This window comes from Fonsecaea monophora (assembly GCF_001642475.1).
Source record: "Fonsecaea monophora strain CBS 269.37 chromosome Unknown Scaff88, whole genome shotgun sequence".
Taxonomy (NCBI): Eukaryota; Fungi; Ascomycota; class Eurotiomycetes; order Chaetothyriales; family Herpotrichiellaceae; genus Fonsecaea; species Fonsecaea monophora.
In genome coordinates this window covers 94,801-122,044 of record NW_019174019.1, presented here as the reverse complement: position 1 = coordinate 122,044, position 27,244 = coordinate 94,801, and the positions used below count along the sequence as shown (strand labels likewise).

The following is a 27,244-nucleotide window of genomic DNA, read 5'->3' as shown; positions in this document are numbered from 1 at the left end:
ACACAAACACAAACACCCTCTCATGCGCGCGCGCAATATCTCACACTCACTGTTTCAATTAGAACCAGAAAGAGAGGACACACGCGGCGGTCATGTAGACGCTGAGGAAGGTGTACTGGGCCTCAAAGATCCAGGCGACCCACGAGGTCTGGGTCTTCTTGGACGATTCCTTGGGGTAGGCGACGCCGGTGACGGGGTCCCTGTCGAGCAGCTCCTCCCTGTCGGGGACCGAGGGCGGGAAGAGGGCGTAGTTGATGGGCGCCCAGCAGGCCAGGCCGCAGGTCATCCAGATGATGGGAGGCCACCCCGCGTGGGTCAGCACGTCGATGAGAATTTTGGTCTTCGTGTCGTTTTGCGGGTTGGTGATGTTGGCGTGCAGACTGATGCCGACTGCGGCGAGGATGAACACGATGTAGGCGACGTGGAGGTAGCATTGACAGTCCCAGATGGTGACTTTGAGACGACGCCACAAGGGCGCCCGGAGGCGGGCGTCCCGTTCGTTGAGTTGATCCTTTTGTGACCCGGACGACGTGAAGACGGCGACTTTGCCTCCCAACCACTTGGGAAGGACGAAGGTGCGGATGACCGAGATGGCGTGGACTGAAAGACGTGGTTAGAGGGCTCAAACATGTCGCCGGGGTAAACTACTCACATGGTGACATCCACAACAGAGCCCTGGTATCTCTCTGGCCAGTGCGATACCCCGAGGGCAAGAAGGAGATCATCTCGTTCACACGGTTCAAGAGCATGCTGAGGAATGCAGAGCGAATGAGCCATCGCAACTGATTGTTGTCTGCGTATGGGACAAGCTTGCCGCCGGAAGCGAGCACAAGAGGTGCAGTGAACATCGACGCCACGAGGAAGACGGTGAACAGTGAGGAGATTGTGTAGACAAACCCGCACAGTCGCTGGGCGATGGTCATTTGCTTCACCAGCGGACCACATAAGCTGAATCTCAGCTTCAGGGCGGTTTGGACGGTGCCGATGGTCTGTGACAGTTTAGCAACCCGACAAAGGTACAATGTGTGACCGACTTACCCATCTTGTGCGTTGCTTCAAGTGGCTCACTAGAGAATCAGGCACAGTTCCAAATTGCAGGGGCTCGTGGACGAAGGCGGTATTCCAGCCTGAGCCAAGAAGCATGCTCGAACAGCAGACATCCTCAGCAAGAGATCCAGTGGGAAATCCTCCGATCGAGGCGAGGGCAGAACGTCTCAGAACATAACCTGATCCAGTGCACCAGGCCACACCGAGAGAGTCCTTGATCGGTTCCGCGATATGGACAAAGGTATCCAAGCTCTGGCAGAGAGGATCATCCCTTGGCACATTGTAGAATAACTACTCGAACGTCAGTAAATACCGCCTTCGCCAGAAGGAAAGAGGCGCCTAACGTACCTGTGGTGGACAGGCCATCGAGCACTTTGGATCCTGAAGCATGTGAGGCAGGAGTGCCCGGAGCCAGTCTTTCATGGGAATCATGTCAGCATCAAGGGCCGCAAGAAAGTTGGCCGCCCCTCCCGGTAGTTTCTTGGTCTCTTCGATAGCATCATTCAAATTACCGGCCTTGAAGTGATGTGGGACGCCAGGGTATTTCGGTCTTGAGCGGTAGTAGAGGTTCGGATACTGAGTCAAGGCAAGCTTCTCCACCAAATTCCGCAATGATTCAGACTTCCCGTCGTCGCAGACCATGACGCGAAACCGTTCGCTAGGATAGTCGATGTTGCAGGCTGCTTTGGCGGTATCGAGGATCAGATCGTCTTCTTCCCGACAGCAGGTGATGACCACGTCGACCGAAGGAACGTTGTCTCCGACCAAGCGAAGCTTTGGTCTCTTCCTCAACCCAATAATATGCCATCCCCAGAGACTCTGCAGCAACACCGGAAGTGAAACCAAGAGCTCGACGATAATGAAAGCCCACGCCATCCAGAATACATCATGTGCAGCATTCTCGGCAGCTACGGTGAACTTGACGCGGAGAACGAAATACAACCAGTTAGCTCCAATCGTAATGATGACCAAGAGTGGGCAGAGCCTGTAAAGGATGCGTTTGAGGGTTGAGAGTCGCTCGATGTCGTCGTGCATTGCGAGTCGCTGGATCAAATAGTCATCCTCTTTCTCACTCATGCCTGGGCGAACCGTAGAATCGTCCGAGAAGGCTTGGGAGGTTCGGGCAAGCTCTGGAGCGGATATAGCGGGGATTTCGGACGTTTCGCAAGAGTAGCGGCGGGCATCAAACTGGCCTGGTGCAGAGTAGCCAGCCGAGGAAACGCCTCGGATTTCGTTGATCGCAAGCCCCAGAGGGTTGCCTTGCGTTACTGTAAGGGGATCAACCTTATGCGCGGCATCGACTATGGCAACGGAAGCCCGTTTGGTGATATTGGACATCCTTCTGCGCATCTCGTTCGTGTGCGACGAGGTACACGCTGTAGCGTGGGTGTTGGCAGAAGAGGCGTTGGAAGGATGTCGCAAGACGGGAAGAGACCATTTCAGGTGTTCGGAGGCGGTGGAATTCTGCTCAGGTCAGAGCGACTCTCTCAGATAAACAAGTGTAACTGCATACCTCGGCATGATCGCGAGTGTCGACATCATGGGGTCTATCCGAGGGGCCAGCATCATCTGACGTTCCATCTCCGGTTGCTTCCACAGAGGACACCGTTGAAGCACGACGAGCCCGGGTCGAAGACGCCGTTGACGAACTCCTAGAGGTGGGTGATCCCATGGTTGCTACGTACCTGGGTAATGCTCGAGGACTGAGGATGGAGGTGCAAAAACCTCGGGGTAGATCCCAGATTTATGCGCATTAAGTATGTGGCGATGAAATTCGAATTTGGCTTTCCTTGCACATGGAAAAGCATTCATCTTCTCCTGTCAATGAGGACATGCAGCAGAAAGTTTCGCAGGTCTCAGACCCCTCTTCAGAACCGATCGACACGGCTTCAGCGAACTCATGTTATTCGTCTGTCCTTGGGAACAGAAGATTAGATCCGTAGGTTGGAGACGGTACCGACGAGCTGAACCCCTTGAAGGAACATAGCAGAGCCCCAAGCTGGCTTATGTTCTGGAGACTTCGTCTGCCCAGTACGAACCATCACAGCCGCAGGTGATATGCATGAGCTTGTTGCGCATTTTCCGTCTACCAGAGTTGGGTGGTGCATACAATTCGCCAGTCGGGAAAGGTCAGAAGATGACAATCCACGCCAGCCCCCGTCCTCCCATCGGCTAGTAGGTGTTGGAGTTCTGGATCCGCAAAGGTGAGCCATGGCGACATGGCGAGCCCGTCGATCTGGACTGGAGGTCCTCATGGAATCAAGACGGGTCGATCTGGAAGTCAAAAGGCTTTTTGATACTGGATTGATTCACAGGCTGCCAAGATGAGGAGGACGTGCATCTAGCGCAGCCGCCATGACGAGCTTGAGTAGCTGGCCACTGTCCCTCATCAGTCACTTGAAATTGCTGAAGCACGAGTTGTGCCCAGTTGCTCTCATCACGAGTTTGACACGAAGTCGCAGTTGTTGCCAAGCCTTTATGCCAAGAAATGAGACCCACAAAACAGATCCATTAAAGGGGGAACAGAGCCTTACGTGCACGTGAGATACGAGATGGCAGATCCATTCCACAGCAGTCAATTTGTTCTACTCTTCTCTCCACATATAGGGGTTCCCTAAAGGCTATACCAAGCAGATTCTCAAGTAAAAAGCAGGTCAGGCTGATACATTGAGTTATATAGCCACCTGTCTACTTCCTACCCTCCTCATCCTCCCCTTCGACATGAAACCCCCAATCCAAAATAGCACCTACTTGCCTAACCCTCTACCAAGACACCATCGACCTGCTTCTCGTCCGGCCCTAATAGCCCCAAAGCCTCCCGTCTCGTCGGCGCACTAGGGTCAAAGAAGGGCTTCTCCGCCAGAGAAGTGACCCGTGTACCATGTCGCGGGTAGTTGCCAGCATAATCCCAAGAAGCATTATGGATCTCGGAGAGAGTTAGCAAGTCAGCAGTCGAGGGCGGGTTTAGCCATGGAAAGCAACAAAACTCACCGTGATTCTGTTATCCCAAAGAGCTGTTTCGAATCAAAATTGGTTCCGTTAGCGGCCAACAAAATGAACTTGATGAGACAACTGCTGTTGATGGAAAGGGGGAAAAGGACATACCACTCGTGCCCGGCGTCCATTTGAACCGAACCTGGATATCGACATTCCTCTCGTACACATCGTACAGGTACCCCAGGATGAGGTCACTCTCGGGCTTGTCAAGCCCGACAATTCGATCAGTCATGGCTCTGTTCACCCACAACGCCTTCCAGCCGGTCGCCGGGTGCACGCGGACTAACGGGTGAGTTCGTTCGATATATTTCGGCCCGCCGGTTGGGTTCTCACGGTCGAGGTACGGATGAGCTGACCGGTACACGGCGTACTTACCATCGATCAATTTTCGAAAGTCTGGCGACAGCTTCTCGTAGGCTGCATAGCCGCTGGCCCAGAGCGTGTCTCCCCCGATGGGTGGGACGGTGTCGTTGTGGAGGTGGGTGATGCCCGCGGGCTGTCGTTCGTGGACCAAATCCGTGTGCCACCGCGAAGCGCCTCCAGGCTTGCGGAAGCTGGCCGGGAACTCTTGCGCTTGCAGGGCTGGCCAAATTACCGTGACGCCAGGAACACCTGGGACTTGGGGGACTTGAGGCTATAAGTTTCCGACAAAGGAGAAACAAACAGGATTCAAATCTTAGCACAGGGAACCACTTTCAACTATGTCAAGAAGGGTCTGATTTACATGGATCTCAACCTCGCCATAGTATTCTCCCAGCGCCTTCTGCTGCTGCGGCGAGATGTCTTGATCTCGGAAGAAAACCACGCTGCGTTCGGCGATCAGCAGCGCCAACTCATCCTTTTGCTGGTCGGTGAGGTCCTTGAGCTGGAGCCCCTCTATCTCGGTGCCAATGTAGGCCGTCAGGTCGGTGACCTTGGTCGCGGCGGAGAACAGAGCGCTCTTTGACTTGTCGGCGCGAGCACCGGCGTCGACGTGCTTGCGCTCGTTGTTCCGGATGTTGTACACGTCTTGGAGATACAACGGCCGGTTCGGGCGGTACGGGTATCCGTTTGAAAGATCGATGCCCGCCTTCACGAGTCTCTGGTACGCCGGCTCGGGCAGTCCCAAGGTGTCCTTTTTCTGGACGACAAAGTCCGTGATGGTGGGATCAATGGGTGCTGGTGCCATTCTGAGAGACGGATTGAACTCTTCTGTCCTTTTTCCACAGGACAAAGATTCCTCTGAGAGAGACAAACGGGGTAAGGAAGACTACGGTCTGACAATCAATCACCGAGCATCTCTTTTTCAAGCAGCACTGGAACAAAAGAGTTTCAAAGATTACTCCACAAATCCCGACTTGCTTACAGAGCCAGATTGCCAGAATGCCAGGTTACGACCTCAGTACATTTGCTCAGAGACAACAAGATTGCGATATCAGAATCCCTCATTGCGTGCCCGCAGCCGGTTATCGAACGTTCCGTCCACTTACGGAGGAGAAGATCGATTAGCCGCATGAAGACGGACGAAAGCTACTCTACCGATTTGCAACCACCTCTCCCAAGGGGGCAAAAGCTACCCATCCACCCACACCCCCCCGGTGGAGAGACACGCTCACGCCCTTTCTGTACCTATACAGAACCATCCCAAACCCCCGCTTTTCCAGAGAGGTTCCTTATCGTTCCAATCAATACCATGTCAACGTGTGAGTGTCTCGATACTCAGCTGATCTCTACAGAGCGATCAGGGGAGGTACATGGACCGGTCCGCAGCCGCAGTCACGTGGGGGCAAATGGCGTGCTTTAACCCCCCTATTTGCTGCTCGTCCATCGACAGAGACCCTTGCTTTCTGGCAATCAACAATAATGCAATGCGTGCGACGTGCACGACGTGGTATCATCTGGCCGGTGGGGAGGGGGCCTTATGCAGACGCTCTCAAAGGGTTCGTCGCCATCATCCTTGCATTGGACAACCAACGCAGATCGCCCCCTTTCCCCCGGCTATAAGGAACACTAGAATGGCTCGCTACACCGAGTACGCCGTGTGCGCACATCGCGGCCGAGCAATGTGCGTCGACTAGGGTTCGAGAGCGTCGGCAATGAGGAGCACGCAATATCTCGTTAAAAGGTGCGATGGTCTAGAGGGGGGAGACTCGATGGCCCGTTCATGTGCTGGGAGGTGCCTCCGTAAAGAAGCTTTCAAAAACAAGAAGAAAAAGCCCAGAGAAAGTTTAAAAAGGGAGCTTCGAAGAAGGCCATTGGCATATCTCTCCAGCGGAAAACGAATTGCCCACGGAGAGGAGCAAAAGTGGGAAAGCCACTGGGCTGGGCACCAAGAATTACCAAGATGTCCTTCTACGAACAGAGCAAAGAGATCACCGTCAAGGGGGTCGAGACCGATCTGTCGACGACGCCGGTGGCGGTGGACGAGACGCTTAGCTCCAACAGCAAGATCTCAGACAACACGATCCAGGCCAAGCCAAAGCGCAAATGGCAGTCGTATGTCTGGGACACGCTGGACAAGTCGCCAGAGGAACGACGGTTCCTGTTCAAGCTCGACGCCGCGGTGCTCACGTTCGCCACCCTGGGGTACTTCATCAAGTATCTCGACCAGATCAACATCAACAATGCGTTCGTGTCAGGCATGAAGGAGGACCTGGGCCTGTACAAGAACCAGCTGAACTATATGCAGACATGTTGGACCGTGGGATATGTCATTGGCGAAGTGCCGTGTAAGCAGTGATCCCCTTGGGCCAGCCAGACGGGCTCTCAGTGACTGTGACTGACGGACCTGTAACAGCAAACATGATCCTCACCCGCGTCCGTCCGCGAATCTGGATCCCGCTCATGGAGGTTGTGTGGGCAGTGTTGACCTTCTGCCTCGCAAAGTGCAACTCCGCCGGCTCGATCTATGCCCTCCGATTCCTCATCGGTCTTGCCGAAGCGACATTCTACCCAGGCATGCAATACGTAATCGGATCGTGGTACCGGAGAGATGAATTGGCAAAACGGTCCTGTATTTTCCACACCTCGTCCGCCATTGGGAGCATGTTTTCCGGATACCTCATGGCCGCCGTCTACCACCTCGGGGGCAAAGGAGGCTTGAAGGGCTGGCAATGGCTCTTCGTGGTGGACGGAATCATCTCTCTCCCAATTGCTCTCTCCGGGTTTTTCCTGCTTCCTGACGTTCCCGAAATCACCACGGCATGGTATTTCACCCCGGCGGAGCGCGAGTATGCGCGCAAGCGGATGGAGCTGGAAGGCCGCGCCCAGAGAGCCCCGTACACCAAGGCCAAGTTCAAGAAAATCTTCACATCTTGGAAGATTTACATGTTGGCGGCCTTGTACATGACCTTCAACAATGCCGGAGCAGGAGTCAGCCAGCCTACCTTTGCACAGTATCTCAAGGACTCGACACACCCCAAGTACACCATCTCGCAGATCAATACATATCCGACCACCACATATGCAGTGCAGGTGGTCAGTACTCTCATCTATGCTTGGACCTCGGACACTATCTTCCGCGGCGCCCGATGGCCCCCGATCGTCTTCGGAGGTCTAGTATCGATAGTTTCCTACGCGAGTCTTGCAGCCTGGGACATACCAGTTGGGTGGCACTGGGCGTGCTACATTCTGGCCGGATGTGGTGGCGGCCTGAGTGGCTTGTGCATGGCTTGGGCGCACGAAATTTGCACAGATGACAACGAAGAAAGGGCAATTGTGGTGGGGACCATGAACGAGTTGGCCTATGTGTTTCAAGCTTGGTTACCGCTAGTAGTGTGGCAGCAGATTGACGCCCCGAGGTACCACAGAGGGTTTATCACTTCTGCATGTTTGAGCGCCGGGATGATTGTCTGCGCATTGGTAATTAGGGTCTTGTGGAAGTGGGAGCTGGCAAGAAAGAGAAAACTCGGCCCAGTCGTGTGACGAATTCGGGATATTCGAGGGCCAACCTAGGTGTCTGGAAGACTAGAAGTCTGGAGAGGTCTGCAGACAGGTGTGTAGCTGAACAAGAGCCCGAGGTGGATAGTATTCAGATGTGTCAACGCCGTCAATGAGGTCTTGATGAACCGAAATCATTACCGACAGTGTTGGCTGGATTGTGTACATTTGTCATCCCTCGATGAAGCTATCGAGCATAAGGTGTCATAACGCCGAGGGGGTCGGTCAAATTATAGTTTGGCCAAAAGCACAACACCTATGGCGTGCTTGGAAGAGGGTATTTGCTGATATGTACCCTCTCGTGAAGGGAACTCGTCAGACCACCTTTGATTGGCAGGCCCTGTAATGAGACACCACACACCCGCGGCTTCTTATAGTTCTTAAGGCGGGACGAGCCACTTGCAAGGATCTTTCTCGAGGGTGATGTTATCGGAGAAACATCTTTGATATCCTTCCGCAAACCATGGTCCAAAATAGGAGTAACCGAGTCGCCGTGATAGGTGCCGGTATCAGCGGCGTCTGTACAGCTGCACACCTGTTGAAACACGGCCTCGAGGTAGTTCTATTCGAGAGATCAGGAATCGCCGGCGGAGTATGGCACTTTGACGAGCGTTCATCAGTCGATCCCTCCTACCCGAATGAGCTCCCATCGAAAGGCGACTATGAGACAAGGCCGGAGCTCGCATTCAGCACTCCTCCACCGGAGAACGAGGACAACGACAAGCTGGAGATTGCTCATGCACCACCAGGGCCATGTTATGCCGGCCTGAAGAACAACGTCTCAACCAGGGAGATGAGAACAAGTTTGCTCGCGTGGCCTGAAGGCACTGAGGATATCGTCAACCAAAACGTATTGGAGGAATACATCCAGAACATTGCACTCAAGCATGGCGTCTCCGCAGTCACACAGTACCACACTCGCGTTGAGGAGGTGCGGAAGTATCTTGGTGAATGGGTCGTGCGGACGACAACGTTGCAGAAAGAGCCTCTGGGGTCGCGATTGGTAGAACGACGCTGGACATTTGATGCCGTGGTCGTGGCATCAGGGCATTACCATATGCCACGTATACCCAACTTTCCGGGGCTCCAAGAGTGGAAGCAAGGGTGGCCCGATCGAGTCTGGCATTCGAAAAGATACCGCAATCCCCGAATTTTCAAAGACCAGAACATCCTTCTCGTTGGTGCTGGCGTATCGTCGAGCGACATCGCCAAAGAATCAGCTGCCTATGCGAAGCAGATTTATCAGAGTTCTCGAAACGGAGCTTTCGACGTTCCTAGTAGCTTCTTACCATCAGGCGCCACGCGAATCGGGCCCGTTAAATCCTTCCAACTGAATGAGGACCGCGATGTCAATGCTCCAGCTTCAGGACCAATTCCCGGGAAGGTAATTCTCGAGAATGGCGAGGCGTTGACGGATATCCATTCAGTCATCCTTTGTACAGGATACATAACCTCCTATCCGTTCCTCCCACATCTGCACCGGGACGACATTCCAGCCGGTGAAGCAGACGAATTTGTGCTCGTCACCGCCGAAGGTGAAATGGTGCACAACCTGCACAAGGACATATTTTACATTGAGGATCCCACGCTTGCGTTTGTCGGGGCTCCATATCACATTGCCACATTCTCGTTTTTCGAGTTCCAAGCCCAGGCGGTCGCGAGGGTATTGAGTGGTAAAGCCGAGCTGCCACCCAAGCAACGAATGCGCGAAGAGTATAATGAACGGGTACGGACCAAAGGCTTGGGGAGAGACTTTCACAGCCTAGCGGAGCTTGGGGCTGAAGAAGCATATGTGGAAGATCTTGTCCGATGGGTCAATGAGGATGCTGCTCGGCTTGGAATCGACGACAAAATGCAGGGTCATACTCCGGAGTGGCTTCTTGCTAGGGTCGACCGAAACGCAAAGTGGAAAATGTGGCTGGATGCAAAAGAACAAGATCAGCAAGAGAAGGAGACCAGGATTGGAGTTAGAAAGCTGCCCATAACTGTCTAGGTAGAGAGGGAGAGATGAGGGAGACTAAGGGGGGAGGAGGAGATGCGTGGAGCACGATGGATGGAGCACGTGGAGCACGAGCAGCACTTTGAGGTAGACCTTGGCTTAATGATCCGCACTAGATACTTCACTAGACAAGACCTGCGCGCCACCGTATCCAGATTCTCCAAAATTTCCAAGCTGCGATTTATTGCGCAGGAGGTCATTCATTTAGCTAGAGAGCAGTTCCAACTACTTTTCAAATCTACACCATCATCCATCGCCCTTTGTCCTCGTTGCACATTCTCGAAACGTAAGGGAATTTTGACTCCGCAAAGTTGAATAGCCCAAGACACCCCCAGCAGCCGACTCTCCAACACTTCTTTCCACAATGCCTCCCAAGCGCATCACAGTTCAGCCCGCGACCCGTCGGTCCCAACCCAAAGGCTGGTTCGGCCAGGTATATCATACGTTGACCTCCGAGGAGAACTCGAGTGTTGTCATCAGTGTGGCCATGTTTGGAGTAAGTTTTCTCCTGCTAGAGTCGCCTCGCGCGGGCACTTCCTTTTCCTTTTCCAATCCAAGTGGTCCTCCACTCTTGACGATCATGGACTGACCTTTTCTTTGTTTAGGCTGCCGTCGCATTCTTCAACTCGGAATGGAGTGAGATGCTTCTCCCGGGATTCTAGGCCACCTTTTTGCACCATGTTCACAACGAATCATCTCGCTACTCCGACTCCAACCGCCAGTTCTGCAGAGAACGGCACCACTCAGGCGTTATTTGGTGCCGCGCCGGCCCCGGCCGCTGACGATATCGCATGTATTATAAGGAACGAATGTACAAAATCAGGAGACAGAAAGGCGAGTGGATTGAGTGGGCCGCTCAGGAGGGATTCGCGATGAGGCGGATTCGGATTGATGTGATTTGACTGTCGGGACAAGGACGATTAATATCGCACTTTCTCATGGTGGCTAGTTGATCCTCGACCAAGGTTGGAGAATCCATCTACACAGTCGCGTGGTCGCGCAGAGGACTACACCGGTAGCCATTCCGTCAATTATACTCCGCTTCAAAAAAGATACTCAGAGACGAAACTTACATGCGCCGCACTTGGGGAACAACTCCATCCGAACGTTCCCTCCCTTCCGTCGAAAAGAAAACTACAGTCCTTGTTTACAGCTTCCAAGAGAGACAAACGAGCAGCCATGCATTCTTTAGTGAAGTTCGTGAATGATATGATATTCAGATGCCAGATCCGCCATACACTCAATCACATGTACAAGCCAGTCTCATCTCGTCCCATGTATCTACAATCTCGCCGTTACAACTCGCTCCGCCGATTCTCGTAGATATACATTCGTCAGTCCTCCTCCCAATAAATTGCTTCGACATGTTTCGACGTTTCGACATGCTCGTACCGAGTACGAGGTACATGTATACTAATATTTACCAACTACATGTACCAACTACGTAACGGACCGAGAGCTCGCAAAGTGCATCGTTCAGTCTGTTACAAGCGCATTCGCTGGTACAGACGGCAGGTATGAAGTGAATATTTGATTGGTACCTAACTCATGTACGTACGCGAGTATCTCGGGCGGTCATAGTATTACATATACGTATCTTTGGTTCATACAGCACCCTAGCAAAAATATCCGTCCACCCCCACCCCACCAGATGTTTTCACCCTTACCACCTCTATAACAAGTAGCCACCACACACTCAATTTATGAGATAATTTAATACAAATTGTAGGATCTCTAGCCGAATAGTCATAAACCTAGCTCCGCAAAAAAAAACTATTAATATCGCGTATACCAGCCCTCGGCGGCGATAACTTCGTTGATCCTGTTATCCATTGACTTGACCACTGCCTTGATCTTTCCAGGGCTAATACTGGCCCAGGCCCTAGTAATTGCGCTTGCAAATCGCTGCCTGATAGCATCGCTATCGCCAGTAGTGTCCTTAAGGCCAGGATCGATCTCGTTGACGAGGCGTTTTAGTTCAAACCAGAGGGATTCAATTAGGTTTAAATCAGGCGAAAACGGTGGCCAATCCATTACTATTATTCCACGGTCTACGAACCATTCTATGACCTTTTTCGCTTTGTGAATTGGGGCATTGTCTTGCATGAATATCCTACCTGGTTCCTAGCAGGTAGGAATGTTTTCCTCAAGCACTTCGAGATAGGAATTGGCCGAATAGCCCATCTTTTTTGACTCCCAGTCGCGCGATAGAATAACGGCGTCTGACGCCTCCTGGCCCCAGATTGCTGCCCAGATCATGATCGAGAGGTCCTGGGCTTTACCTCGAGGTGTAATAAAGTCCTTTTTCCACTTCTGTTCTGGCGTACGGAATAGCCATTCGCGTGCGATCCCACTGCCACGGAGTATCGAACATTCGTCTGACCAAATAACTCGCGACCATTCCTCCTAGGTCCAGTCTTTATGCGCAAGAGCGAACTCGAGGCGTTTACGAGCATGTTCCTTACTTAGTTTAGGCCTGTTTTTAGCCATCCAGCGGCGTAATCCGTAGTCGCGTAGTACTCTTCGAACGGTATCAATTGAGACATCAAGATCGTTATTATCGATCAACTGTTGATAGGAATGCCTAGGAAATCTCTTTGCGTAACGGACGAGTCTTCTCTTTAGAGTATTTGATAGTTTTTCAGGTCTTCCAGGGCGTTGGTGGCTCTGTGACTCAAGATGATTGAGAATGTACTGAACTGAACTGCGAGGTATTTGAACGATATCGGCGATCTCTCGCTGCGATTTTCCAGCTAAATGAAGTCCGTTGATTGTACCACGTACAAAATCAGAATATTCATTGCTTTTTGTCATTATAACAGTAGTTACAGAGAGATTAAGCGTACGTGGTTGAAGTAATTAAAGAAACAAGTGGTGGTGGCTGAAAATCTAGTAGGTGGAAAAATGGTGGGGTGGACGGATATTTTTGCTAGGGTGCTGTATATACGTACTAATACCCGGATATCCTCACTCCGTAACTCGCGTCAAAAATTCCCTCTCTCTTATAGACATTGGGACCGTACTGGACAGCAAGTACTGGTACGTTCCACGAATCCCGTAAATGTCAATCGATCTGAGATCATCTGGCCTGACCTGGTCATAAAAGCGACGAAGCCCATTCCCATTTTGCCCCCGGTCACTTCCGGGATCAGTTAATGCATCATCGTCCAACAGGCGAGCGAGAACTTTTCTCCCTTCTTCTCTTGAACTCAAGAGTGCCTGCTTATACACCAGGCCATATTTTGTCGCCGTTGCAAAGTAAAACTCGACAATTTCCCTCCCAAACTGGATCCGGCCGGATGGGCTGCTTTTCGTGTTGCACTGGTGTCAAAAAAAAAAAGAGGAAATAGAAAACAAAACAACATACGCAGCTCGAGGGAACAATCCGGCGCAAGAAGCTGGGATATCTCCAGTCTTGAGAGTGACAATGCTCTGCCGGTGCTGACAACTCCACCCATCAATCTCACTTTTCTCTCATGTCCCATAGCCGCTCCCATTCGTCATGGCACTGGGCATCAGGGACTCTGTGGCCCCTTCAGCCTCATCCTCCAAGAAGTCTCTCTTCATCGTCCTCGCCTTGATCGATGTGAACGTCACCAGCGCGGAGCCCACAATCACCGCGATGCTCATAAGGATCACGTTGACAGGGATCGGGTTATTGTTGAACACCATATGCGTGACTGCATCCAAAGGACTCTGCAAGAAGTTGAAGAGCCCTGCGAGGCAGATTATGAGACCGTAAACTTTGCCAAAGGTCTGAAACCCAAATACTTTTGCAGAGTAGTCCGAGACAGTGGTATAATAAAAGGGCCGGTACACGACGAAAAGGCAGACGTTGGCGATGGCCGCCCACATATAAGGGAGGCAGCCCAGTACACCAATAATGGTGGCTACGACCACCAGAAATCCCAAGGCGAAAGGTGTGGATGTGTTGTCCAACAACAGGCCAATAAACGGGATGCTCAAAACACCTCCCAGAGGAAGTGCCACGTCGAAAAAGTCATTCACCAATTTCGCGCTCTCTGGAGACCCTAGAAGGTAACGTTCTTGCGGCCGAATCGTGGCCACAAAGTAATTGATCCGCGTCATCTGCACGACGGTAAAGCACGTGATGAGCCAGAACCATGGCGATTTGATCTGTTGAAGGGCGGAATAGCCATGCATAGCTCCCCACACACCCGACCTCGCGTTCTTGTGCTCTTCTCTCTTCTGGCGTTTTGTGTTGGTCGACTTGTCCAGGAGTAAGGATATCTCCTGGATAGTACTTTCTCTTCGTTCTTGCAGAGAGCGACGTTCATCTTCGGATGCTTCGGGTGGGGTGGGAGCGTTGACTTGCTCTTCAGCGTCCTTGACCACTTCACTTACAGTTTTGTACGAGTCCTTTGGCATTATAAAGACCTGGACGATGAAGATGAAGATAGGCACGATGAGATAGAGGAGGAAGAGGCGGTGGGTGTTCAGTTTGCCGCCGGTGGCTTCGTAAATGAGGCGGAAGATGAGGAAGAGCGCTGATGAGGAGTCGAAGGCACCCGTCAGGAGCGCCAGTATAAGCCTGAGTTTTGTGGAAAGGTGTTTGAGAGTTGAAAGGAAGAGATAAAGACGAAAGGACCGCCAAGGGCCAGGAAGAAGTATCCTGGAGTAAAGAGGTCACCGTCAACCTGGGAGGCGAAGGAAAAGAGCAAGGCACCGGTGGTCAGAAAGATGCTGCCTATGATTCCACAGGCCTTGGGTCCGTACTTGTCGAGGATGGTTCCGATAGGGAGGGCTGCGACATTGGTCGAGACAGCTGCCACAGTGAACATCAAGTTCAACCGAATCTCCTGCTTGTAACATGGCGAAACGTGTTGGTCCACCTCTTCTGGCGTACACAGGTCTTTGAAGACGCCTTCATCGATCAAGACAGGCTTGATGGCCGCGTAGCCGAAAACTATTCCGGCCGCGAACAGGCAATATATTATGGCAACAACAACCTGGACTGTGGCAGCATAGGCCTGTCAGTGGGGATCTTGTGCGTCCCTTACATGGGTCATTCACATACCTATGCGCTTTCGCTTCGAAACTTCTTCAAACTGCAGAGCAACCGAGACCAGACTGGGTTTCCGGTCCGTGGGCGGGATCCATTCGCTGACAGGATTGAAACTCATTCTGCGATGCGAAGAGACGTGAGAGCCTCTTCTCTCACGCTCGAAGCCATCGACCGACGCAACTCGCGTGAGCGACATGGCGGAGTCACTGGCCGCAGCCGAGCAGAATGAATTGTGGCCGGCTTGGGAGTGGGGATGGGGAAATGTCGTGCAGCCAAAAAAGATGCGGAGTGGCCAGTGACGAAGGGTGCTGCTGCGAGAGGACGAGATCCGATGACGAGGTGACGTGCGGAGCGAAGTCTCACAAAAAGTTAAGATGAGATCGAGGTGTTGACGATGGTATCTTGGGTAATATAAGAACTGACAAGCGGTGTGGAACAGGCGGATTGAAAGAGCTTTATTAGTACTTGGATTGACACTTGAAGAGCTTTTTGCAGCTGTGATAAGATAGAAAATTATGCGCTTCTCAAGCCACGCATCAAAGACACTGTGCCCCAGCTTGACAGTTTCCCAGACAGATCCTGATAACGATAAGGAAATTTTTGCAGTCATAGGTACCGAGTAGCTGTCGATGTATTGGATGGACGGACCATTTGGTGGAGCCAATGGACGGGAAACGTCGAAGCTCTAAGCACCAATCAAGCACTAACCGGGAACCAGTTGGCGGGCAGCTCATCAATTGGCCATCCAGGCGAGAGCCACCAATTGGCGGCTTTAGGTGTCCGGGGGCTGGAGCCTGCGAGCCTGGAAGCCGCCGATGATCAGTATCCTGCACAGGCACGGCAGGCCAGGCGAGTGGCAGCCTCCGATTGCCTTCGCTGCCTTTCAAGGTTGGAATCGGCTCAGTTCCACGTACCGAGGACCTTGTCAAGCTTGTCAAGATCTTGACGAGACATCGGGTGACTTGTTATTGGGTACTCGGTACCAGGTACACCTTTTACCGACGTCGAAAATCTCTTCTGCTGTTGAAACGCCAACCAATGTCCAAGGCACGTCCTAGTTTGACCAGACGCGCCCTCAACAAATCGCAGCGCTGAGACTGAATGGCCATGAGGTTGGCGGCAACGCACCTTGGTGTAGAAGAGAAGGAAAATAGCCGCCCAAGAGCAAGTGCGTAGATGGCGGATGGCAGGCACAATGGCCCGAAATAGACTCTTGGCGCCCTGGCCGAAACAGCCTCGTCGTGGTCCAGAGCAGACAACCACCATCCGTTATGGGATCCATTCCCTTGGTTTGAGACTGGCCAGAGACATCAGAGACATCAGCTGGCTTCATCTCTCAGCATGCAACACGTCCACAATGTTTTGGTATTCATCCACCGATATTGATCACCATCTCAAATACTTAAGCCATAGTCGCCCTCCATTTCGCTGGTCCAGTTCTTCATTTTCTGAACCAGCTGCAACACACTTCCTCTGAACCAACGCATCTGTTTCCGATCCAAGAAGCATTCCTTAGATTATCTTTCAGTCTTCAGACGCAGACGCAACATACTCTCCTTCTTCTTTGTTTGTACACCTTTTGGCTCGACGCCATCCACCACGTTCTCTAGCTGCGTCGTTTCACGGCCACATTCCCTTCCTTGAATCATATTCCATCTTTTCTGTCGTTGTATCTCAACATGGGTCCTGACCACGGCGTCCTCGGTGCGACATTCAAAGTCACTCGGGCTCTTCAGATGGCATCCATGATCGCCGTCATTGGAATCACAGCCAATTTCATTTCGGAGATGGTCAACGCTGGAGCAACACCGCCCTCGGTCCTCGTCGCTATCCTGAGCATTGTAGGTGTCAGGTCTGTCCACAGTCAGCAGTATTGTCCTAACCAGGCGCTTTAGGTGTGTATCGCTGTGTTGTATTGTGCCATCACCGTCATTCTCTACTTCGACAACATCCTTCCTTTCCTGATCAGCACTGGCATCGACGCTCTTTTTCTCATTGCCTTGATTGTTGTTTCTGTTGTCGTTGGCAAGCCACTTTCATACCTCAATTGTGTGATTCTGGATGAGATATCCAATGCCACCTCGAGCGCATACGACTTTACTTCGGCACTCGGTAATAGTCTCAATAAGGGTGGTAAAGTCAATTATTCCCAATGGATTGGCACTTCCAAGGCCACATGTTTGGAAATGAAGTCCATTTGGGGCTTGAGCATTGCACTCTGGTGAGTTTCCCCTATTATTCCCCCTAAATTTTCTCCGCACCTGACCTTTTTGGTATTCCAGCATTCTATTCACCTTTTCTGCGGTGAGCACAGTCTGCCTTTGGAAAAGAACAAAGAAGTCGAATGCCGACAAGAACGAGGCTTGAGGTCGGGGCATGCAAGTCTCAAACTGTCCGGTTTGGAAACCAAGTCTCGTGCTTGGAGTGGAATCGAGGTGCATGGCATTTCTCCTACAGGGGGAAAAACGAAAACAGAGGGCCTGGCGGGTGCATTGGCTCTCTGTGAGAGCTTCTCCCGGGTTGGCTCGGAATCGTGTTTGATGCAATACCACCCCAGCTCGGGGCTTGCACAAAGGGGCTCACAAAATTCGGATTAGAACTCTTGGTCATCTCGTCACGAGCACGACTCGTCCCGCTGAGCGGATAGATGATGATTGACATCTCAGAGATGGTGGATACCTGTGATTTCCAGTAAGCTAATATGTGTCACATAGTGATAGGTCACCGACCCAGAAGCTAGTGCTAAGGTTTCTGTTTGCAGAGTGCTAAAGGATCAGAGGGTCGGTTTTATGGCGGAATCTGCAAAGGCAATGCACCTGGTGTGGGCTAAGCAACGGGGACAGCTGGAGACAAGGGGTCCCAGACAGGAGGCTGGGACAGTCGCAATTGAAATCCCAGGCAATGCTTTGGAGCTTTCACGGATGGGTAGAAGGCATACAACAGAGTTCGGACATGATGGTAGCTTCGGGAGCTGCACGTAAATCACCTTGACTTGCTGGTTCTCGGTCCCGCTCAGGTCATGTATATCGCGGTGTGTAAGTACGATTGGGAAAACTGGTTTCACTTTGATCGGTTTGTAGATTGACCTGGTGATCCTTCATTTCAGATTGATGTGCAGAGACATGGTTCCATGTCCAACTCTTTCTGCACGCCGCTCGTTTCTGAAAAGTTTCTCGAAAAGATACGTGGTTCGTGTGAGAATGCGTTGTCTTTTGTTGCAGGTTCGGGTGCTGCGAGTATGAGGATCCGCACCTTGGTTCGCCTGGCGAGGTGCAAAGGACGCCGTGCAGGGGTCGCCGTACGGCAGAATTCCGACTAGAAAACGTGTCACTTGGACGATTCATTGGCCTCTTTTTCTTTGTTCTCAACTGTCACTCAGCTCTCGCTTGTTATTGTAATCTTGACGGGCGAGGATGGTGTAGGGTTACAAGGATCCAGGGGTGAGATGAGAGGTGATTTCTTTTTGTCGAACCGAAGACCGACCCATCGAGTTTCGAAGAGGAAGCAAGGCGTTGATCTCAAAGCACGAAGGTGCATAGCTGTACGAGTATGGAGTACAGACTAAGAATGGATGGTGACGACGGCGGCTGTAGGAGCAAGGGAGTAGTGCGAGTAGTGTAAGAAGCGAAGTGAGAAGACAGTTGTGTCGGGTGGCCGGGTCTATGGGCCGTCCGTCAACCCGTTAGGCTGCGACCAGACTGTTGGGTCGATTTGTGGCTGTCTGGCAAGGCGAATCACAGGGGTGCGACAATTCTCGGTACGGGAGGTTGGGTGGTACAGAGGGATCCGGCGATGTGTGTTCGGGGTGCGTGTACAGGATGAGTCTCATTAGCGAGTAAAAATCATGTGCAAATCTCGGTCAGTGACAGAGCTTGGAAAGGTAAAAGCACCAAGAGCACCACAGGTCCCTTGAAATTGGGGATTGTCTGTACCTAGATATGCACAGTCAATCAATGGAGGTTGCTAGGAATCAAGCTGCAGGAGAGGCACAGAGGGAGGTCGGTAGCGACACCGTACGAGTCCTTGTTCGAGCATTGACAGGGCACAGTTCACGGGCAACACGACGGGCAACGGGAGCACCCAATAACTCGGGCCTAGGTAGTTCCCGGGGATGGCCGATCGCCGGTAGCACCAGTTAGCATCAGTAGGTGTGGTTGTTAGGTCATTAGCCTCTATTAGGTCAGGTCGTCTTACTCGTAGGGGGCTGGATCCAAGCTGCTGGGAACCCAGTGACACAGCATGACAAGGGCTAGTGAAAGCCCCGTGGCCGATGGAAACATTTTCTAACCCACTGTGCCTTCCTTTGGATATTCTATCCCACTTGCCCTACCAAGAACGAGTTGGCAGTAGTGATTGCCCACCGCCTGCACCTTCCACAGCCAGTCAGGTGGCTGCCTTGGGACTCCACGCCCAGCACCGGCAGTGCGGCTCGGGTTTCTGATTCGACAGATGACGTGGTGCAGGATTTTCTTGGGTCGTTCTTTCCTCACTTACGAGGTACTGCATGCGTTGTTGATAGTTTCACAATATCGAGTCATGGTGCTTCATTCACATTCATCTCACATCTTTCACTTTTCTCTTTTTCACTTTTCACTTTTGAATTTTCACTTTCAACTTTCAACTTTGACTTCTTCGTCCCGATCTCCTCGTTCGTCTCAGCTGGAGTCCCCACCATGCCTAGTTAGTTCTCCATTCTCATTCTCGTTGTAACTCAAACGCAACCCTTCACCTACCACCAGCTACTGTACGACGACCCGCTATCGAATCATCCATTCAATCTCTTCGCTTATATGCACTATCTGACTCTTGTTGCCTTTCGGATTCCATCCATTCAGCTTCTTCTTGTCCCCATTGCCCTACCCACCTCCCCTCACTCCCTCAACTCCTCCCTATGGTCTCCTACCCACTCCTCTAAAACCCCCCAAGCCTTGGGTCAAAATACCGCCCGGCTGGTTCCCCTTCTTCCCTTTCTTGGGACGAGACACTATTCGCATGCACACTTTTTCCGCTCTCATCCCAGTCTCCACATCAACCGGTCGTCATCCAGATTTTATTCTCGGTTCGCGGTTCCCCATTTCCGGCAACAGCCAAGTGGACAGTTTGAAATTTAAACAGATCCATTCACCCTCTGCCTCTCCCTCTCATATGATAAACCCAACCGCTAAATGCTCGACTTACTCGAAAGTTATGACCCTAATCCATGCGCAATGTCTTCTGCCTCACTTAGTGATCCATTCGGTCTCCACCCCGTGCAACCGAAATCTTTCCCTTTGGGATTCCTTTTACGAGAGTTCTGTTGGGCTAACCTAGTAGTGCCTTTCGAACTTGTCTTTGCGAATATGCCCAACTATCTCTTCGCGCCACACTCTCGGAATTTGCCTGATACCCTTTCCCATCCCTCTCTCCTCGAGGATCTCACATTTAACCACATCTCCTCCCTTTCCTCTTTGTTGAATTCTATCTTTCGTGAGGCTGACGGTTGACTTTGAATCGGTCGAGGCCCGGATGACCATGTTTTAAGGGCGACTTTTAGGTTTGGACAAACAATGGAGGACCTAAATATAGCGAGCAGCATTCCTGTTGACGAGGACTATGGGGAATTCGAGTACCTGGAGGACGAGGAGGCCAGTTCCGCATACTCAGTCGCTTCATCAGTCTACAATTTCCGGGTCGAAAATGGTCGTCGCTATCACGACTACAAAGACGGCCACCCGTTTCCCTACGACGAAGTCTCGGAAGAGAACGAACAGGTACTGCACGCAATGGTTCTAGTTCTCTTCGACAACAGATACTTTATTTCTCCTGTCGACGAAGCCAATCTACAATGTGTCGTGGACGTGGGTACGGGGAAGGGTCTGTGGGCTGAAGGGGTTGCTGAAAGGTACCCGCATGTCCAGGTCGTGGGCATCGACACTATTCAGCACGAGCGCTCGCTCCAGCCCAACTGTTCCTTTATTCTTCAGGATGCCACCGACGAATGGGTCCTAGATGACCCCTCGATGAAGTTCGACCTGGTCCATATCAGAAACTTGTTTGTGGGAGTAAGAGATTGGGATGCATTATACGCTCAATGTTTCGAGTGAGTCCACTTCCCCATATGTCCACAAGACCAGATTGGTCAAGTATCTTCCTGTCATCGAACCTATTCTGACCTGGTTTAGGAAAATGAACTCTGGTGGATGGATCGAACAAATCGAAGTGGAGATCATCGCCCATGTCGACGACGAGTCTGCACTCCCAGACAGTCAGATCATGAAGCTATGCAGTTTCGCCGACGAAATGACGGCTGCCTCTGGGAGAGATTTCCGTGCCTCATCCAAGATGAAGACTGCAATCGAGGAAGCTGGTTTCATCGACGTCCAGGAGCAGAGGGTCAAGCTTCCCTTGGGTCCTTGGGCTTCTGATCCGAAATTCAAAGACATCGGGAGGTTCTTTGAGCGGTTCTATAAGACGGGTCTTCAGGGTTGGCTCCTCCAAATTTGCATCAGATACTTTGGGGTAAGGACAAGAGAGCTCAACTCTGATGTGTCTATCCGCGACTGACAAAAGGGTACAGTGGACACTGCAAGAGGTCAACGACGCATGCGTCAAAGCATTCCAAGAGATTAACTCACGCCAACAACACATGTATTTCACACTGTAAGTCATTGCGTTCCAACCTCCTCGACTGCTCTGGCTGTTTGCTGACAATTGTTTTTAGAATCATTGTAATCGGTCGAAAACCTTGAACCCTCACCTCTCTTTTGCGCCTCTTGATACGATTGAAGGCGGGACAAGATCCCGACAAATCAATCTTGCGACCAGATGATATGACCGTTCCAAATGGACCTGTCTCGCTTTCAAACGACCAGGACTAAGAGCATGGAGCATGAATACAATGGGACGAGTCACATCATGTCGATAGCAGAACCTACCGTTCAGCACCTGGGTACAAAAGGCGGGTGTACCTGACGAGAGATGAGCACATTGGAATAGCTCACCCTTTTTTTTCCTTCTTCGAACGCAGTTCCTGGTTATGGTATGGGTATCAGTTGATGGATGGAAATAGAGTGTCGAGGATCATGGCTCACGATGTTTACGACAAACCAAAGGCAGATATCCTAGTGATGACGCCAAATGATGGTGTTCAGGCTCCTTGGTCGAAGATTCCCGACTATGGCCCGGGCCCTGATGAAATTAGATTTGATCTTTTCGTGACAGACGGCGGAGAACCTAGATAGCACAATGCACGCATAGGCTCTGGAGCAAAAAGGCTACATGCACGATTTCAATGTTTGCAAAACCCTGAAACTTTTCTTGTCTGGTTCATTTGGCCATATCTCGAATGTGTGGCAAGGAGATCAGGCAAGTTTTGCGTGGTATTCGTCGTGCCATGCATATTGGAATTTATTCCTGGAATCTCAAGTATTTATATACATAGAGGGAGGCAGAGAGACCCAAAAAAAGAAATTTTTTTTTTTCATCTCTTTGGGTAGAAGGACCTTTTTCTACATTTGTCCTCCTGCGCTCTCGTCGAATATTACTCTTACATTCTTACATCAGCTCTGGAGGCGCTCAGCGGATAGTGGCGCTGGGAAAACAGCCAGTCGTCACAGTGTCACATTGTCACAAGTCATAATGTCGAGTTGCCCATCATTATAGAACCAGACTTTTACTCGTACAGTAGTTTGTAGAGATACAGTGTTTACAGCCCTTTTACCAGATGAGGGCTGAGGGGTGTTCCTAAGGGAGGAGTCGTGGCGGCGGGTGAACACCGAGGACGACGCCCGCTGAGAGAGAGAGGAGAATATGCATACTCTACTCGCCGGACTTGTATACTTACGAGTAGAGTAGCTCATCCCATAATTAGTCACTCCTTTCTCCTAGAATTGACATGCTCGTTTTCTTTGAATGTCTCGCCAGTAGTGTTATGGTATCGGTCAGGGTAAGGCAAGGTGTCTATCTGGCTTGTTTGGCCCGTCTGGCCTGGACTGTATCTGGATTTCGCTCTGGTTCAGGGCAAGGGTCAGCTCGCTCGTTGGCTGAAGGAGGGGATCTTTTAGATACACCATCCACTCACTGTCACGCACACACATACTCACACGCACCATATTCGGGCTGGCGACTCAATAAATAGATGGTGGATGGATGGGTCATGGTGGATTCAATCGTCCAGGGAAAGAGCAGAAGAGAGAGAGAGAGAGCAAAATCTGGCACCACCACCACGACGATCGCGACGCGTAAAAAAAATTAAAGGCTATATAATATAGTGTAGCCGACCGGTTAGATGACGGAGGTAATATAATCAGTGAACCTGGAACTTTCTTCGGGTGCAGTGGCATTGCCTAGCAAGCCCCTTCATTCATCAGAAGTATCGTCGATATGGCCAACGACACCGACACCGACCAAGCTGACGAGTACTTTTTCTCTCGAACTTTCCTTTCCTCTGCGCGGTATGTTGCTCGCCATCGATGGACTAGTCGTTGTCTCTAACAAATATCAAGACTCACGTCGCAGCACTTTGTGTGGACTGCCAAAGCGGGATTCTTGCTGCATCCCGCAGTCGAAAAGAGGCTGTCGGAAATAGAGACACCGGAAATTGTGGACGTTGCAGCGGGTAATGCGTACGTCCTCCTCAAGTAGACGTCCGAAAAAGAAAAAAAAGCATGGGGTGATTGACAAGAGGATGTGGGAAAAAAACAGGATTGTGGCACTCACTCTAGCACACGACCATCCCAAGAGCAAGGTCGTCGCTCTCGATATATCGGCCGGCCAATATCCTCACCCCTGGAGCCGTCCGGCAAACACTTATTTTGGGGTGTGGAACTTCTTCGACCCTGTTCCCGAACAGTACTGTGAAAGATTCGACGTCGTGTACATCCGGGCGGTTTCGACGATATTGCACGGTCGAGAAAAGACAAAGGTGGTGGAAAAGCTGATCAGGATGCTGAGTGAGTCGCGAGACCTTGTTCACCTTCTCGCCTTTCCCCCTGTTGAACCAAAACTAACTACGAACAAACCGTCGTCATCCAGAGCCCGGAGGATATCTTCAATGGCACGAATGCTGCTCGACCGCGATGGGGGTTTTGGATGAGCAATCCCCCCTGACCCCCTTGCCAGGTATGCCCGACTATTTCCAGACGATTGAAAAATACGTGGGTGGATTCGACTCGGCGGAGCATTACGGCGATCTCGACAAGGTGTTTGCAGACAATGGTCTGGTCGACGTGGACAGGAGGGTCTCCCCGGTCCTCCCTCATCTGCTCAAGCATGAAACAGACCTGGTAGTCATGTCAATGAATGAGGTCTTTGCGACTCTGCGCCGGCGTCCTGGACAGTCGCCCGAGGCTACGCGGGAGCTGGAAGAGGCTCTGGTGAAGATGTCGGCCGCCGTGGCCAGCGGGAAGTGTTTTGTCTACCTGATGGCAGTCGTCGTGGGGCGGAAACCTGGCGGGCAATGATATGCACTTGCGATAATGTCTCTTGCGTATTGCGGATACCCAAAGGTTGATCGACGTCCATGTCGAGTCAGTAATAGTCAGCTCCGGTGGATCGATCGACTTGTCCTAGGAAGCTAGACTCAAGAACTGGACGGGGCGTCTTCAATAGACATGTAGACCATTCAACAAAAGCTGCAAAGTCGCGCAGCGGCTTTGATTCGTCCTGATCCAGAGTTGAGCTCGCATAGCCACTTGTGGATGGTCAGGGACTACTCCCAAAATTGGACAAGCCAGTAACCCTGCTTCGTGGAGAGAATACTAATCAAAGAAGCAAAACCATTTCCAGAGTGTATAAAAACCACAGTGGGATGTCGTCTGTAAATCATCGTTCCAGAACTTCGCCCCCTTCTCCGACATCATTTGATCCCTCTCCACAAAGTGACAGTTCTTTTCATGCCGTGGAGCCCGAGAACTAGCCAGAGGTCGGCGACTTGATAAAACCTGACAGCTTCGGGTGAACGGGGGAGGATTGATATTTGAGATACACAATTGCGCGCAAGCTTCCCGTGGAGGGTGGGAGGGTCTCTAGGATTTGAAATGACAGCTAAAAGAGACACAGTGACTGTGGATGGTGGTGGTTGTGGCGATACTTCGGTTGTCAGACAAAAAAGCAATTTTCGTCTTATTTTTCAACTCACCGCCGGCTCTCCGTCAAGAAGCGCAAAGGATGAAAAAGGCTGCCCGAGCTGAAAGAAGAAGCTCGGAGAACGAGAAGCGAGCAGCTAAAGGTCACGGAACGGATAGCTACCACCAGCTACTCTGTTACCCTCTTCTTACACACCGTCAGCACCTTTCCTGACTGGGCCCGTTGCCGCGCTACCCATTCCGCATTCCAAATCATTTCCTTCTTCGAAGCACCCGAAGTTCCTGCGCCGTATTCCCCCTCTTTGCCCCTCAACCACTAGAACAGCGTGGACAGCCTCTCCTAAAGGCCTAGGCTGATCCTAGCAAAAAGAATCTGTCACGAATGACGTCCACCCACAGCGAACAGCCCGGGTTTACCCCCACCATTCTTCTGAAAACTACCCGGCTTCAACCCACGGCACCCTCCGTTTTGCTCGCTCGGAAGAGGCTTATTCAGATTGGGCTCTGGAAAGAGACAGGTGGGAGGACAATCCGACAGAAGAATACAGTTTATGCATGGTAAGCAAGTGCCCGGGAATCGTGGGAACTGCTGACTACGGCGAGGGACGAGGGAATGGTTCTTGTGACGATTGTGTTCCATCTGTAATAGGCAAGTTGAAGATGGGCTGGCACTGAGCCCTGAGGTCCGATAGCTTCGACTTGATTATCTGTTGTGCTGGGGACTGGCCTGCGAATCTTCCCAAGCTGAAACAGCTGGGCTCCACGAAAGGAGCTCTGCTCAAAGACAACAGGCTATCCTTGTCTGTCCAGCGACCGCGGGGAAGGAAGATGATCAGCAGTTCTGCGCGTATGCAGCTGCTATCTGTCACTCTGCCTCGAGCCCCTCCCATTTCTGACGTGGACCGCCATATGACGAAACGACGCGGTCAGGGGCACCGAGGGGAAAGGATCAATAGGCGGGACAAGCATGATAGCCAAATGCAGCTGCTTGTGGGCCACTGAACCCCTCCAATGGTAATGGTCGGGCTGCCCTCGCCCAGAGCATTCCAAATACCTATTCCACAAGCACCCTATCTTGACCTCATCTCTGAGCTTGGGAGCTGTTGAGAGATATATAAGGGTTCCCTCGTTGTCGGAAACCCAAAGATTCTCCTCCTCCATCATCTGAAACAGCAACCAACACCTCTTTCAACGCTCGCCAGAACTCGAATTCAATCTTCCAGCTCACATCTCGTCTCCAACCATCATTCCACCATGCCTGAATACAAGGGAGTCTGCCACTGTGGTGCCATCGAATGGACCGCTGAAATCCCAGAGGAGAAGCACATTCTCTGCCACTGCGGTGCTTGCAAGTTGATGGGCGGCGGCGAATTCACCTTGAACCAAATCATTCCCAAATCCAACTTCCACCTGACCAAGGGCGATTTGAAGGTCTATTCCTACAAGGGTGACTCGGGTACGTTTTTTCCTTGTACAACCTTTTGGTGGCCTGTTCTCCCCAGTGGGGGTGTTGGAAGATCGACGTACTTCTAGACCAATTCGCTGACCTTTGCCTGTGGCACATAAACAGGTAACTCGGTCGATTGTTACATGTGTCCCAACTGCGGGTGTTCGCCGTACCACCACCAGCGTGTGATGGGTAAGTTCGCGGAACCACCTCCCCCAAAACTGTCTGGCTGTCGAGGACCAATTTCTCTGTGAAACTGGATCTACATAGCTACTATCTCTACCCTGGCAGCTATGCCTTCTCATTCCATGTCCTATTGCTGACAAGGCACGCACGACAGGTGATGACAAGATCGTCATCCGAACAGGTCTATTGAAGGGCTCCGACAAATGGGGCAAACCCGCCGCCGAGATCTATGACAAGGATCGGGCCTCATGGCTCCCTCAGACCGCCGATGCCAGCTTCCCCGTGGTCCCTCCCTCGTAGGAGGTTGTCAGCGATACCCTGTCGATCTCTTGACCCTGACATTGCTACAAATCTTCCGCGTGTAGCGGCAGGAGCCGGCTTTGTTCTCGGAGAGTCAGTAGATGAGAGGTTCCATGAGCTATTGGAGATGTGGAATTGCTTTGATGAAGTTGGGGGACGATTGGAAATTTCTATTCTATATGGGAACGATGCCGGCGTGGTTGGAGATGTCTCGATTGGGGTGGGCAGATGAAAAAGGAAAGGAAAGGAAGGGAAAGTAA

At 51.6% G+C, this 27,244-nt stretch overlaps 9 protein-coding genes across 9 annotated transcripts; 6 read left to right on the top strand and 3 right to left on the bottom strand.

Annotated features, from left to right (window-relative positions):
• Window positions 1–58: 58 nt before the first annotated feature.
• Window positions 59–2,719, bottom strand: AYO21_09247 (hypothetical protein; the record flags this gene model as incomplete). The annotated part of the gene is made up of 5 exons (XM_022659185.1): window positions 59–600; window positions 653–989; window positions 1,039–1,338; window positions 1,396–2,511; window positions 2,561–2,719. The coding sequence occupies 5 exons, from the start codon at window positions 2,717–2,719 to the stop codon at window positions 59–61; spliced, it is 2,454 nt and encodes an 817-aa protein (XP_022508542.1).
• Window positions 2,720–3,802: 1,083 nt separating this feature from the next.
• Window positions 3,803–5,212, bottom strand: AYO21_09246 (hypothetical protein; the record flags this gene model as incomplete). The annotated part of the gene is made up of 4 exons (XM_022659184.1): window positions 3,803–3,973; window positions 4,039–4,061; window positions 4,153–4,678; window positions 4,769–5,212. 4 exons carry the CDS (start codon window positions 5,210–5,212, stop codon window positions 3,803–3,805), a joined length of 1,164 nt encoding a protein of 387 aa, XP_022508541.1.
• A 1,155-nt stretch (window positions 5,213–6,367) lies between these two features.
• AYO21_09245 (hypothetical protein) lies at window positions 6,368–7,947 on the top strand (the record flags this gene model as incomplete). Its single annotated transcript, XM_022659183.1, has 2 exons — window positions 6,368–6,752; window positions 6,821–7,947. 2 exons carry the CDS (start codon window positions 6,368–6,370, stop codon window positions 7,945–7,947), a joined length of 1,512 nt encoding a protein of 503 aa, XP_022508540.1.
• Window positions 7,948–8,425: 478 nt separating this feature from the next.
• Window positions 8,426–9,955, top strand: AYO21_09244 (hypothetical protein; the record flags this gene model as incomplete). Its single annotated transcript, XM_022659182.1, has 1 exon — window positions 8,426–9,955. One exon carries the CDS (start codon window positions 8,426–8,428, stop codon window positions 9,953–9,955), a length of 1,530 nt encoding a protein of 509 aa, XP_022508539.1.
• Window positions 9,956–13,435: 3,480 nt separating this feature from the next.
• On the bottom strand, window positions 13,436–15,183 carry AYO21_09243 (hypothetical protein; the record flags this gene model as incomplete). The annotated part of the gene is made up of 3 exons (XM_022659181.1): window positions 13,436–14,469; window positions 14,571–14,936; window positions 15,000–15,183. 3 exons carry the CDS (start codon window positions 15,181–15,183, stop codon window positions 13,436–13,438), a joined length of 1,584 nt encoding a protein of 527 aa, XP_022508538.1.
• A 1,483-nt stretch (window positions 15,184–16,666) lies between these two features.
• Window positions 16,667–17,354, top strand: AYO21_09242 (hypothetical protein; the record flags this gene model as incomplete). Its single annotated transcript, XM_022659180.1, has 3 exons — window positions 16,667–16,828; window positions 16,883–17,208; window positions 17,270–17,354. 3 exons carry the CDS (start codon window positions 16,667–16,669, stop codon window positions 17,352–17,354), a joined length of 573 nt encoding a protein of 190 aa, XP_022508537.1.
• A 3,179-nt stretch (window positions 17,355–20,533) lies between these two features.
• Window positions 20,534–21,715, top strand: AYO21_09241 (hypothetical protein; the record flags this gene model as incomplete). The annotated part of the gene is made up of 4 exons (XM_022659179.1): window positions 20,534–21,066; window positions 21,149–21,485; window positions 21,544–21,626; window positions 21,688–21,715. 4 exons carry the CDS (start codon window positions 20,534–20,536, stop codon window positions 21,713–21,715), a joined length of 981 nt encoding a protein of 326 aa, XP_022508536.1.
• Window positions 21,716–23,348: 1,633 nt separating this feature from the next.
• On the top strand, window positions 23,349–24,427 carry AYO21_09240 (hypothetical protein; the record flags this gene model as incomplete). Its single annotated transcript, XM_022659178.1, has 4 exons — window positions 23,349–23,419; window positions 23,471–23,590; window positions 23,670–23,917; window positions 24,000–24,427. The coding sequence occupies 4 exons, from the start codon at window positions 23,349–23,351 to the stop codon at window positions 24,425–24,427; spliced, it is 867 nt and encodes a 288-aa protein (XP_022508535.1).
• A 1,878-nt stretch (window positions 24,428–26,305) lies between these two features.
• On the top strand, window positions 26,306–26,984 carry AYO21_09239 (hypothetical protein; the record flags this gene model as incomplete). Its single annotated transcript, XM_022659177.1, has 2 exons — window positions 26,306–26,507; window positions 26,839–26,984. 2 exons carry the CDS (start codon window positions 26,306–26,308, stop codon window positions 26,982–26,984), a joined length of 348 nt encoding a protein of 115 aa, XP_022508534.1.
• Between the last annotated feature and the right edge of the window lie 260 nt (window positions 26,985–27,244).